Raw genomic sequence first — 15,356 nt, forward strand, 5'->3', positions numbered from 1 at the left:
AGTGTAAACTGGCTTTTGAATCTGTTACAGCTCTCCTTTGTAGTTCTCCAGTTCTTGCTGCGCCAAACTTTGATGTGGCCTTTAAACTCAAGGTGGATGCAAGTGGAACAGGTGCAGGTGCTGTATTGTTGCAGGAAGACCAGCATGGAGTGGAACATCCTGTTTGTAATTTTTCTAAGAAATTTAACAAACATCAGGTAAATTATAGCACAATTGAGAAAGAAACCTTAGCCTTACTTCTAGCATTACAACATTTTGAAGTCTATGTTGGATCAAATTCATTGGTGGTTTACACTGACCATAGTCCATTGGTATTCCTCAATCGGATGAGCAATACTAATCAGCGCTTGTTGAGATGGTCTCTGCTAGTACAGTCATTCCCTCTTGAGATTCACCATAAAAAGGGATCGATAATGTAGTTGCTGATGCATTATCACATGTGTAATTCTACTGTATTGTCAAACATTTTGTTACGTCCAACAATGCATTGTTTACATGTCTTTTTTTCTCTCCTCTTGCACAAGCTTCTGCTGTCTTCAGTTTATCATAGCCATCAGGTGTTGCTGCTGATGGAGGTGTAATGGCGTGCGCTGATTGGCTGTGCTGAAATTGGGGCAAAAGTTTATACGCCTGGTGACCGGCTTCCTCAGACCAAGAAGTTTCAACACGGAGTAGTTGGGCCTACTCTCAGTGTAGTTGTTAGTCTATTGTGTTGTGTTAAACTGTCCACTGTGGTGGTATGTGAAGCCTTTTCTTAAAAGACTTAGACTTCCAGATTGGAAGCCATAGGGGGTGTAGCCTTATTTTCTTTGGGCTTTGTCTTTGTTTTTGTTGACGGAGTTAGGTTATGTTTTTGTTTGTTATGTTTAGGTAAGTTTGTTGATTTGGCGAGGTATAATTTTCTTTGTTCTTTTGACTGAGACCACTCCGGAAGCTTATGCTTCCACATTCCATAATAAAACTCGTGAGACTAGTAATATGTGTTTGAGTGTAATTGGTCAGGTGTGTTGGTAATGGGAAGGTGGGAGAGACACTTTCATGTTGCGGCCTACCCTAGACGGGTCGTAACACTTTCCAAAAACGTTTTGCATTACAAAGTGTCGATTAGCACAGAGGCTAATCTAGCCAGGGGCAATTGAATCCGCTCCTCACAGTCTCCTTCTACCCTTCTGCTCTGTGTGCCCACTTGTGTAATGTAAGTGTGATGTACATCAGAGTTAAAGTTGGCAAGACAAATACTGAAACGGGACCAGATATCATTTGGGTGATGGATCATTTCCAGCACAGCAGTGACACTGACATGGTAGTGTGTGTGGCATTAGTACGAGTGTATCAGACACAGCGGTGTTGCTTCTGTTTTGAGAGTGGTCCACCACCCAAAAACATCCAGACAAGAGTGCCTCTGTGGTCAGAAACTGACCATTGATGAAGGATCAGAGAATGACTAACATAGATTGTGTGTCAACAGATGGAGCTACAGTCTATAACTGTAAGCAACGTAGGGCTACAAGGTAGACGTGTCTAACAGATAGACAGTTAGTGCAACACTATTGTGCCTGATGACAATGCAACAAAAGCTAACATGGTGCTACTATTTTGATATGACTGCTGTGCTGAGAATGATCCACCACTCAAATAATATCTGGTCAGCAGTGGTCCCTTTTCTTTGATGGACAGGCTAGAGGGGGGGCTGATAAACTATGCAGTAACAGTTGAACTACGGTCTGTAATTGTAAGCCTATATGGTAGGTGTGCCTGTTATAATGGCCAATGAGTGCAGGTAGTTTGTGTGGTGTTTCTGTTATTTTGTGCACCCTTTGTATTAGTCTTGCTCATAACCACAGTGTCTGGGGAAAAGCATAAGAAATTTTGGGCCAAATGTGGGACTGCGTGTCTAAATCAGTCCAACACCTTGTGAAGGTGGAGTTCAAAGAAGAGGGCGATGGTGCACTCATCAAGATCGTCCAATGAACAAGCCTGTTGTTAGTCCATGGATGAAATGTAAATTAGCATAGTGGATAATGAACTCCAATTGAGCATATAGATGTCACATGTTCAAAGAACATATTACACACACACACACACACACACACACACACACTCACACACACAAACACACACACACATATATATATATATATATATATATATATATATATATATCGCTGTTGTTGGAACAAAACCTCATATCTCAGTTTTTGACAAAATTTAAAAATGCATGCTGGCCTTTATATTGTGTGTAAATTTCTTGAAGGATGGGCCAAAGGAAATGGTCAAAAATGACTTGGAAAAAAATCTGGTTCCATTGACTTACATTGAAAGTATGTTTTTTCCTTCTTATCATTATCATTTTGGAGATACGACGTTTTGTTTTGACAGCAGCGAAATATATATATATATATATATATATATATATATATATATATATATATATATATATATATATATATATATATATTTCGCTGCTGTCAAAACAAATATATATATATATATATATATATATATATATATATATAGCCGATTAGCACAGAGGCTAATCCAACCGAGAGCAATTGAACCCACTATATATATATATATATATATATATATATATATATATATATATATATATATATACACAGTCGAGTCACACTGCACACTGTTATGACCATCAGCTAATATCCAGAGTAACCGACGTGTGCAGCACAGACAGCAGCTAGACGGGCTGGGAGTGACTCAGTAAGGTCCTGGTAGGTTGTCACAGGTATCTGGAGCCATGCTGACTGCAGTGCATCCCAAAGCTGCTGGAGGGTGCGTGGGGGAGGATCCATAGAGTGAACACCATGATCAAGGTGGTCCCACAGATGCTCAATTGGGTTCAAGTCTGGGGTATTATGGGGCCAGGGTAGTACTTGGAAGTCTTTGTCATGCTCTTCCAACCAATGTTGGACATTTTTAGCTGTGTGACGTGTCGCATTGTCTTGCTGGAAGATCCTATCCGTCCCAGTGAAGACAATCAGGACGTATGGGTGTACGTGATCTGCAAGGATGGATTCATACCCAAATCGTTTGAGAGTGCCTTCCACACCTTATATACCCACCAAGCCAGCTCAAAACACCTGACTTCCTGATGATATATATATATATGACCGCTTATACCAAAGAGCAGCCCTCCCCAAAACACAAACACCCAAAACACCAGAGGATGAAGAGAGTCACCAAGACTGGTTGTGCGTGTGTGTACATGCACCTGTATGGAAATGATTGGTTAACTGATGAGAAGCTCAGTGGAATGTCAAAATTGCCGCAGGAACAGTTTGAGACCAGGAGTTCATGCTGCTCTTTCCAAAGGAATCAACTGTATGAAAGACATCAAGATATATTTTTATTTTTAGATACCATTTGATCATAGTGGCTGTTCTTAACATTTCATGATGAATGGACCAACAGAAATGATTCAAAATTCATTGATGGTGTGTGTGTGTTTGTGTGTTTATGTAAGAACTACATATATATAAAAAATAAAATAGTAATAAAAGTAACAACTACATATATAGTTTTATGTATAACAACTACACGTGTAGCTGTTCATTTTCATTACTGTTATCATTCATTTTTAGCTTACATTTTTGTTTTTTAATGTCTCCTGTTTTATTTATTTATATATTTTGTGATTTTATGTATTTATATTAATCTCTCTTTTTAACCTCATTTTACCTTTAATTTTTTTTTTTTCCAATATGTTAAACTCCAGCAGAAAAATGTCATATTTAAGTATGATCACTGTAGAGTCTGTATTATTTTCATTTAGAAAATTGACAAAACGTCATCTCATTCAAACAGAGTGTGTATATATATATATATATATATATATATATATATATATATGCTCTGTTTGCAGCTATTTAATACATCGTTTCTGCTGATTTGTGTCACATTAATGTCAAGCTAAATTGATCACAGCACTGTTTTAAAAGCATATTGTAATTTAAGGTGGACTGAAAGAGAACCTGAAGCACCACTTCAGCCAAAGCCTGGAGTCCCACTGCAACTCTACTGATTATATTTTGTGCCTTATATACTTTGTTAAGATGAATTTTTTTCCATTTTTTCCAGAGACTTGCTTTTAGTTTTTCAATGAAATCTGCAGGGATATTCATACACACCTCCAAAGTTCAGTCATAAAGGTTCAACTTCTGTACTTGAGTAAAAATATTACTGACCAAGTACAAGTTAAAGTACAAGTATTCCTTCTGTATTTGTACTTGAGTAAAAATACAACACTACTTTCTTGTAAATGTACTGAAATATCAAAGTAAAAGTACTTTGAGTTACTGAAGTTCATGTACCATTGTATAAGTTCTGTTACTCTCAACTGGGGTGGATGTTGTTATCTGCAGTCGTTTGTCATCAAAACAAAATTATACAATAATCACAATAACTCAGTGTACTTTTCCTTGTAATCATTGTCCTCACATGAGCCGAGAGTGATTTTTCTCCACTTCACCGCTGCCTCAGCTCAGACATGGTTTCTCAGACTCAAAACACAAAGTGATTTAAAGGAATTTTCAGCACAGAATCATCACTGGCACTGTGATCTCTACCAGGACTGAGCTCAGTCTGATAGCAGAAAAACATCCCATTAATTATTCATTCTACTGTCTAACTCTGTTGATGCTCTGTGGTGTGTTCAGAACTTAGATTAGAAGTTTTGCTCCATATCGGCTGCAGTTCATTATTAGTAACTAGGAAAGCCATGCATGAGTTTGAGTACTCCACATTGTTTTACTTTCTACATAACCATGCCATAAACATGTCATGGCAGATGTCATATGATGTCATGAGTTGTCGTAACAGATTACGTTTAGTAATATAACAGTGTCATTGTACTATTACTGTTAATTGTAATGACAGATGTCATAATGTTTGGTGTCATGACATCTTATTTCTGCTGTGTAGTCTAGTCAGCCATCACAATATACAATATTATGACATATTATGAACATTATGATGCCTGATTCATTTAATAACATGCTTTCTCTAAACTGGCCACATTTATTTTGATAATAAAGAACCTGAATATCTGAATTTTTTTCATTTCCTGATTTTTATTTTGCCCGTGTCACAAACCACCAATTTTAAATAAGCAAAATATGAATAAGAATATACTTCATGTGTCAGTTGCCTTTTATTCTTACCCTGACAAAATTGTATTCTGAGTGTGTGTCATTGCATCCAACAATAAAGGCAGCATGCAGCTTCTTTTATACAGTGATAGGAAACATGGAAGCACACAGAAAGCTCCATTTCCACATGCTGATCCATTTTACTATCACCAATATGGACATGCATGCTCACCAGCCACTCTGAGAGCAGATTTTAATGAGCTGAACACGACAAGGACTCAGACTGTGAATGTATCATCAATGAGACGTTAGGTTTGATAGGCTTAAGAGGTTCACATCTCATAAATCCCTGTTTTTACATTAATGAAAACCTTGGATTAGGAAGTGATTAGCTCCGCTTGGTGCTGACATTATGTTTGGCTGTTGTTCAAAATGACTACATTATAGAAAGCCATGCTTTTTAAAGAGACATTATCCGTGCTTTATCTGCACGATTCCCAGCACTGTGGTGATACTTGTATCGGGTCGTAGTTGACGAAGAGGAAATCTCCATAGGCAGCACCCGAGGGGGCGCCCAAAAACGGTGAAGCTCCTGGAACCTGAGCTGACCCACAAGCTCTATTCCTGACCTGACCTGAGCTGAAACAGGTCTTGAACCATAGTTCGTGCAACGTGGAACACAATAATTACACATGGCAACCAAAAGGACACTGGTTCAGTCTGAAGACAAAAAAAACAGGAGCTTAAAAACCCCTCCAGGGTCTATCTGTGCACATGCCAGCTGTAAACATAGGAAGGTAATGTAGTTTTTCATTGAATATAATAGGGATAAAATCTTGTTATATTAAGTTATGTTTGAAGTTTTACTTTTATTGTAAAGTAATTTTTTTGGAGGTACTAGGTTTCATTCTGACAGCAATGATTTAATGTTGTTTGTCATACTATGTAGTATTTTGTAGTGCAGCATTGCATCATTGCTTTGATAGAATTTACAAGTTTTAGTAACACTTCATTTGGATAGTGTGCTTTAGATGCTTTGTAGATACTTTGTTTACTTTCAAGTTACATTCAACGAAATATCTACTAAATCGACCATAATTGTCTTTAACTCTAAACCTGGCTCTAATCCTGACCATAACCTTAACCTCAACCCAGAACCTAAACCCAGCCCTCACCCTGGTCCTAGCTCTAACCCTGGTCCAAATCCTAACCCTAATCCCACAAAGTGATTGTACTTTTTCAACTGTTCCTCCCACCTTCAAGATATGTCATCAGAAGAGGGGGGCGGCTCTTAGTCTTTAAACTAGAAAATACAACAAATAAAAAAATATATAAATACAAACAAGATTTTTCATTTTGGCTGTAATATTCCCTTAAAGATAATGCCTCTACTTACTCATCATTACTGAAACCAAATGTGAACTTTAGTTCTGCACAAATGAAATATGTTACATCAACTTAAATGAAGTCAGTTAAGTACTTACACGTAGTATTTATGTAAATATAACATGTTTCATTCATGCTGAGCCAGTATACACAACTGAATCACATAAATTTAAAAAACCTTTAAGCAACTTTTTTTTCAGTGAATCTTGAAATCTTTTATTATTTAGCCCCTTAAAATCCCAGGTTTATTACATACTAAGGCTTATTATTCAGTAACTACAGGGACTTCAATGCGAACTGGTTGAGCGATTCTTAGGTTATAGAAGTGTGTAATAAAACTTTGAGCCCACCAGCTGGCCCTGGCCGTTTAAGGCGTTAAGGAATGTGATCTACATGTTATTCTTTTTGTTGCATATATAATGTAAAGAAGCCCTATAAATGAAAGTCTTGTTCATCATTCCGTCGCTTTCAGCTAACTTAAAGACAATGTCTCCATCTAGTGGCCTAAACAGTGATCAGACCCTCACGGCATGTACAGCACAAGCATGTATGCAAAAGTTCGAGGACCCCTGGTCAAATTACAGATGTTGATTTTCTAAGTGAAAGTAAGTGAACACATCCTCTACAGAAAACACATTTAAATATAGCATTTCCTGCACATTTTACTGCTTAACTGCACAGTTTCTATTCATTTGCTAATTTTAACATATTCAAAAAAAGAATAATAAAACTTAAAAATAAAAGGTGCCACAACTTTTGTACAGGCCACATTTTATGTTTAGTTTTTTCCCTAATATGTTAAATCAAGCAAATAAACAGTACATGTGTATTGAAATGTGCAGAAGTGCCTTCTCTGTAAAGGATGTGTTACTTATTTTCACTTAGAAAATCAAGAAAATCAGCAAAATATGGAATATGACCAAGGTGCCAAAACTTTTGTATATGTAATCTCTGTTAATGTCAGTAAATCAGGCTACGGTGACTTCTAGACTTAATGTGATGAGGCATTAAATAGCATATCCTGATCTCTCTGTAATCCCGTGATATATCCTGTGATAGTTCAGTTCTCTATATAATAAATGCCTGACTGTTTATACTGTATCCTCCCCCTCAAGCATCTATTGCACTGTCACATTCCCTGCCCCATCACACCTGATCCAGCTTGATAATTATCTGATGAACTAGATCAGAACTAATGGAATGGAATAGTTATTATTATTAGTAGTAGTAGTAGTAGTAGTAGTAGTAGTAGTAGTAGTAGTAGTTGTAGTAGTAGCAGAAGTACTATAGTAATACTAGCAGTAGTAGTAGAAGTAATAGTAGTAGTAGTAGTCGCAGAAGTATTATAGTAGTAATAGCAGCAGTAGTAGTAGTATAGAAATAGTAGCAGTTGTAGTAATAGTACTACCAGAAGTATTATAGTTGTAGGCAGTAGCAGTAGTAGTAGTAGCAGTAGCAGTAGTAGTAGCAGCAACTTAAAAATAAAGGTTCCTAAATGGTTCTTTGCTTTGGAATACATTCAGAGGCATTCACTGAAAGGTTCTTTAAGGAACCACATATTTCTCTATGGCATTGTTCTAAAATCATCTTGTAGGTTAGGTGAGTGCAAGAGGTTGGACAGAGTGTGTCTGGTTTTGAGGTTCATTTAATCCTACAATCCAACAAACATCAATAAACTTTAATCACTGCAAGAAAAACCAGCATATGTTGTGTTATGGACGCCATACTGGGTAACCAACTAAACCAGCACCAGACCAGCCTGATTAGGCCAGTATTTAAATGTCATGTAAATTGTGTAAATGTTGCATTTTGTTTTTTAATCTTCGGTATTTGAGCGCCTCTTTTCGATATTTCTGTGGCTGTACAGACTTCGGCACCTGGGTCTGTTGAGCCCGCTCAGTGTTCAACATCTGTTTGTGTTTGGCAGAGCTCAGAGCTGGACTGAATGTTTCTCAGGGCTTGGTGTGTTTTGCTGAGTTCAGGATTGTCTGTGTGATGATCTTCACCTGGGTCTCATTAGCTCGGTCCGCTGTGCTGTTCTGGGTTTTGAGGCACCTGGAGCTGCTGAAACAAAGAGGCTTTCCAGGGGGTCAGCTAGAATTTAGAGTCATCTAGGAAGGGTAATGTCATGTATTGAAATGCATTGCATGTATCTTGTATCAAGGAGTATGGCATTGCATCATTTGGGGAAAATATGCATTATGGGATGCACTGCAGTGAGGAAAAAGAGTTCAGTAGTAAACAAAAGTGAAGTTCAGCACTACAGCGCCTGTTTTGTACAGACTCCTCTAATTATAAAGAAAGGTGAGACATACAACATTGGAGACAAGTTTTAGTCCTATCATGCACACCTAGTGAATAACATGGATAAGGTGAGTAATACCTCGTTTGAATGCTTCAAAGATCCTGCGATTCTCGCCCTGAGATGGACAAGACGGCTAACATTTTGAGCTGTTTGTTAATGGAAAGGGACTGTGAAGGTACTGAAGCCACAGGTATTTGCCACAATGGCGAAGAGCACTGCTTTGACTCATAAATCATAGATCATTTGGGCAGAGATCTGTAATGCTGGCTAGACATGTCACAAGTACAACAGTGGAGACCACCTAAATTACGCCCGACAGTCTAGAAATTTGCCTTGGAGTAGTGAGACTAAAAATGCATGTAGATTTGGATAGAACTAATATTATTGTCAGTTAAGGCAACTTTTAAGTGTGAGACAATAGTGTGAGGTTGCAGTGAATGTGCTGAATTCGTTGTCATTAGAGGAGATGGAGAAACACTGGGCAGAGACACAGTCATGACACTTGGGGTGCTGAAAATAGACACAAATACTGCAGCAGTAGCAGACCTGAAACAATAACCACAGGCACAATACCCAGATGTGTTCCAAGGTGTGGGTAAGCTAAAATCCAAGCAAATCAGTCTTTACATAGACTGAAGCATACAGCCAGTAGCCCAGCCAATAAGGCGGATACTATTTAACCCCTTAAAATCCCGGGCTTATTACATACTAAGGCTTATTATTCAGTAACTACAGGGACATCAATGCAAACTGGCTGAGCTGTTCTTAGGTTATAGAAGTGTGTAATAACTGTGGGTCTGTCTGTGGGCCCTGACCATTTAAGGGGATAACCTGAAAGGCGCTGTGAAGAAAAAGACTAGTAGACATGGACACTATTGAAGCTGAAAGTGGTCCAAACCAGTGGTTGTCACAACTAAAGGCAATTCTGAGATTAGGCTGTGTCTTGATATGTGATGGGCAAATTTGTGCCATTATTAGAGAACGTTACCCCCACACCAACAGTAGACAAGCTTCTACAGGTTTGAATGGGTCCACAGTATTTAGCAAACTGGACCTAAAATGGGGTTATCACCAACTGGAGCTAACACTAGTCATGTGTATCGCCTGCCACTGAGCAATACCTACATGTGAGCAATATCAACAAATTGCCTCTGCTCTAACTGGCATCAAGGGAACACATCAGATGATGTCACTGACCAGTCAACATATGACCAGTGACTGTTCATGACATGTCATGAAGCATCTGCAAGAATGTGGATTGACTCTGAACCCTGAAAACTGTCCTTTTAATATGAATCGCTTAAGCTTCATGTGGATTTTGCTCAGCATTAATTGTTGTCCAACGGTGTTGGGCACTATGTTAGTCCAGCGTCAGCCGAGTGAGACGGCTCCTGTGTGCTACGTCAGCAGGAGACAGACAGTGAGACGAGATACAAAGAGAGAGAGAGAGGGTTTAAATCTTGTGTGGGCCTGTGAGAGACTCCACTCTTACAACTGTGGAAGGCAGCTTGATCTTGTAACTGACCATAAGCTGTTAGAGTCGATGTACAGGCCACACTCCAAACCTTGGGCCCTTTTCAAAAAGGTTCTATATAGAAACTAAAAATCAAGCAAATCAGTCTGTACATAGACTCAAGTGTACAGCTAGTAGCTCAGCCCCGAAGAGGGATACTATTTAACCTTGAAGACCTTGTGAAGAAGAAGACCGAAGACTAGTAGACATGGACATTATTAAAGCTGTTAGTGTCTGTACAAAAATAACATGAAAAACACTCAAATCTGACAATCACCCTCAGATCAGATGAGAGATTACTGTGAGAAAAAATAGATCAAATACTTCAAAACTGCTACAAAATATGTTCAAGCAAATGGTGAAGTGGAGCAGCAGAATGTTTCTGTCATGAAACGAATTCAGATTTCCCAGTCAGTGGGACTTGACCGGGAAAAGGAACTTACATATATTACAGTGTACAAGTGCAAAGCAAAATATTCAGATGTGGCTTTTGGAAACTCAATAGAACAAGAAAAATGTGACCTTCATCAAAAAAATACTTCACATATGGAGCATGGTGTACCAGGGTGTACCAGGCATGGCCTACTGGGACGAGACCCCGAGGTCATCCTAGGACGAGCTGGAGGGATTATATCTCCAAGTTGGCCTGGGAGCGGCTCAGGGTCCCCCAGAATGAGCTGGAGGAAGTTGCGGGGGACAGAGCCATCTGGGATTCTCTGCTCTCCCAACTGTTACCGTGACCCTATCTGGACTAAGCGGTTAATGATGATGATGATGATGACATATGGAGCGTCTGGCAATGCACACTTGAAAATATGGGGCAACAATCAGACACAGACAATATTGTCTCAATTAAGCATTTAGTCTAAAATAAAAAGATAAACCTCAAAAGTCAGAGGTGTGACCAATCATAAGGCAGCACATATGTCACCAACATAACAGAATGAACATCAACACACTAAAGGGATTAGTGATTCAATGTTCAAGTCTCAAATGTAACTGTGCAAACTGCCAGCAGGGGGCAATTTGTAATTGTTCAGCTGTAACTTGTTTTTCTCTGGAGGGACTTTGTGCCTGCTGCGTGTTAATGAGTTTAGCACTGCAGTAGAAGAAACAGCCGAGATGTTGGCAGCCATAAAATGAACAAATACTTTGAATGAAAATGCATTTTTAGAGCATCATAAAAGGTAACTGTAAGTTATTGTAACCTTCCATTATTCTTGAGAAGCAGTGAAGGATTTTTTTCTCGCCTTCATTCCAGAAATGATTTCATTTATGGCTTTTTTCACATAGTGACATTACAATTTTTAAATTAGGCAATTTCTGCAGATCCTGAAGAACTGTAACTTTTGTGAATTTTCCATTTACTGTCAATAATGTCTCTTAAAAAACAGAAAATCATGTCTCCATTGACTGTTGATTGAAAACCTTGATTATTAAAAGGCCAAATATGTTAAAAAATGCTAGAAAATGGTGATAAAGTCGATATTCTTATCACATGATATGATTTTTGTTATTTGTTTCCTCATTGGTGTTTAAGGTGAGGTTGTACTGTGTGAACAGTGTGGTGTTTTGGAGCAGGAGGTTTTTGTACAGCCGCTGAATGAGTTTGTATCACTGTGGTACACTTTTGGTGGAGGAACCAAACTGGCTGTTGGACGTGAGTAATTTGCTAATTTCCTAAAATAGTAACACAGTAACTTAACTTTATTTCTGTTAAAATCAGTTTTGGAATATCGTCGGTGTTAATTTAACACCTGTAGCGGTGAATGAAGGACATCAAATTCATTTGTGTGTTGGGCTTAAACGAACACTGGGTAGTAACTGGGCACTACGCTGCTGATAAGTTAACAGACTGTTATTAAGGCTTCTTTCAGCACTGTGTCACTTCTACACTGTAGGTTTTCAGTCAACATTTTGCTTTTCACATGTGATTTTTATCTTGAACACCCGTCTGTTTCATAAATAACCATGGAAAACCGTTTAACTTTTAATCCAATCTTGATATCAGGAATTCTATTTAAACAAATGATATTAATCTTAGTAATAAAATATTAGAACAGTCAATCTATGAGTCAGATTTCAATTCAAAATTATGTCATATGTGTAAGAACTGAATTTGCACATGAAACAATACAGTTATGAAATTAAAATAGCATGTGCTAACTTTTAATGCGTACTATTGAAAATGTTTACTTCTTTGAAAGCAATAAATTCTGGCTAAGAAGCACTGAAATCTTATATAGTAGAATATAATTCTTTCTTGTAATAGTTTTAACATTTTCAGATTTGACATTTTTACATGTCACATTTCTTGCTTTTACAGTCCAGATTGAATTTCTGATATCGAAAAGTATTGATGAAAAAAGCTTTCCACAATAATCTCCAAAATAGTAACTTCATGAGAGAAGGCAAAAATGTTCTTAACTTTTAATGTAAGTTATTATAAAGTGGTTTTATTAAGAATGATTTTGGAGCATTTCTATTGGTCCATTCATCACAAATTGTTTTGCACAGTGTTCAAATGATGTAAAAAAATACAAATCGACAAAAATGCAGATATGTGTTTTACCAAAAAGTGGCGGAAACTTGCGATAAATAAACGTTGAGCCAGTTTACAGTAGGAAACTTTAAATTTCAAATGATATAATATATATATAATATATGATAATATATGTAGACTGCTGCTTATGTTTATTATGAAATCAATTTGATGGTACTAGTATGCAGTAAAGAAAATGAAGAGTTTCATTCCAAAACTGCAGGATAACCATTTGAAACCATTTTGGATATAAAGAGTTTTTGAAAAGAATAACAGCCGGCACAGTTTATTTCTATAATAATTATCCTATTATTCCTCATATGGCTTTGATATTTCTTGTATGTGTGTATGTATATATTGTGAAAAAACAAGAGACATCTTGAAAGTTACTTATAATACATTTTGGACAAAACCTATCAAATACACATTTCAATTTTTAAGAAATGTTTTAAAAATGATTGTCTAGAAATAGTATAGTAGGTAAAAGTACTAGTAGGAATTATATTTTAGTGTGTACATTAGAATTCTATATAGCGAATAGGGCACCAATGTCTGTTCCCCATAATAGTGTTCTGTAGTGCTCCTCAGTATCTAATGTAGAGAAAAGTGATTACTGAACTATTTTGAACAGAGTGTATGTGTGTCTCCTAGGTGACACGGCACCCACCCTCACAGTGCTGCCCCCGTCCAGCGTGGAGCAGGATCAGGAGAAGGCCACTCTGGTCTGTGTGGGCAGCGGGGGCTTCCCCTCAGACTGGAAGTTGAGCTGGAAGGTGGGCAGTGACTCATTGGAGTCGGGGGTCAGTCACAGCCCTGCGCTTCTGCAGAAGAACGACGGCCTCTACAGCTGGAGCAGCACCCTGACCCTCAGCCAGCAGCAGTGGCTGAAGAACACAGTGACCTGTGAGGCCACCAAGGACTCCCAGCCTACTGTCCGCAAGACAGTGAGCGCAGACCAATGCTCTGACCTGTGACCTCACAAATGCACTGCCGAAGTTTGTTAGTCGAAGCACATTTTCTTTTGCTTAAATGTCTGTATTTTAGAAGACATAATAAAAGCCTTTTAGTGCTGAAATGTCTTTGAATGCCTTTGACTCAATCAATAAAACATCTGTCTCATTTTCATTGTACATTGTTCTTAATGGACATCATACGTGTGTGTGTGTGTGTGTGTGTGTGCGTGTGTATTGACCATTCTACCAAATGTGTCCAAATTTCCTCTCCCACAAAAAAATTTAATAAAACTAATGAAGTACTGACATCTTAGATATTAACAAAGCTTATATTATGATCTATTTAAACCCAGAACATTCATTGAGACAGTAATAAGCTAAAAATATACAAAATCATCATTTATTCTATTTCTATTTGGAAAATGAAATACTTTATACTGTGAAAATAATACCTACTTATTTTTAATTTTATTACATTTAATGTTGACAGATTTATATTTTTCATCCATTTAATTTTTAAAATAAAAAACTTTATTAAAGAAATGCTGTTCCATGTTTTCAGTCGTAGTATGTAGGCAGAGCCTCATTTTAGCCACATCCCTGCATTTTAGAGCAGGAAGTGAGTCTGCATCCCTGTCCCTCATGGGCACATGGTGAGCAGTTAGATCCCATTGTTTTGAAGTAAATCGCTGCTGTCTGAACAAAACCTCATATTTCCATTTTTTGACATAATTTGAAAATACCTGTTGCCCTTGACATTGCATGTAAATTTCATGATGAGTAGACTAAGAGAAATGACCCAAAACAACTTGGATGAAAGTCTGGTTCCACTGACTTACATTAAAAGTAAAGTAGTTTTTTTCCTTCTCCTGTAAAAATGTGATCATGATCTAGAAACCATACATCAACAATTCATACAGTAGAGCTGTGAAGAGTGTCTCCTGTTTCACTGAAAACTGAAGACGGTTTTCATGCAAATCCAAGTCATGCACACGTACACACACAGGCACACACAGAGACTATGTGTAAGAATGTCCCACACTGGAAAGAAAAAGTGAACATTTGCAAAAGTGACCAATCACCCTCTTGGCCAATCATCTGCCACACTACTTCCTCTGTCATGCAAAGGAAACAGAACTCCTTATTAACAAACCTACAGTGAGAACAGCAGCGGCAGTAAATTAGTCAGAATTATTAGAATATGAAATGGTAGAAAGATGTGTTACTGAGGAACATATAATTCCTGACATACTATCCTGATCATCTGGAGGATGGTGCTGTTTCTATTTTATTCCTGAAGCTGAAAATGTTTTGGATTAAACAAGTGAAAGACCAAACTCACAGCTGAATGTCAAAGCTATTCACAGATCTACACTGATCCTAAGGAGAGCTAAACTTTATTTGAGTTACTGTACTTACTAAAAATGTGATGTCTAACTTTAAATAACCTTAGAAAAAAGATCAATTAGCTAGCTAGTCAGCTTTTCTTAACTTAGCTGCTGACAGCTTAGTAAATCTGTCAGTTTTAACGGTGCGATTCATAAGATTTTAG

At 37.7% G+C, this 15,356-nt stretch overlaps 1 gene segment (V, D, J or C); it reads left to right on the forward strand.

The window, feature by feature from the left end:
* Positions 1-8,205: 8,205 nt before the first annotated feature.
* Positions 8,206-13,981, forward strand: LOC118811171. The segment is given in 4 exon segments: positions 8,206-8,221; positions 8,419-8,580; positions 11,850-11,969; positions 13,503-13,981. Coding segments are annotated over 4 exon segments (621 nt in total).
* The last annotated feature ends 1,375 nt before the right edge of the window (positions 13,982-15,356 follow it).

This window comes from Colossoma macropomum, unplaced genomic scaffold (assembly GCF_904425465.1).
Source record: "Colossoma macropomum unplaced genomic scaffold, Colossoma_macropomum, whole genome shotgun sequence".
Lineage (NCBI taxonomy): Eukaryota > Metazoa > Chordata > Actinopteri > Characiformes > Serrasalmidae > Colossoma > Colossoma macropomum.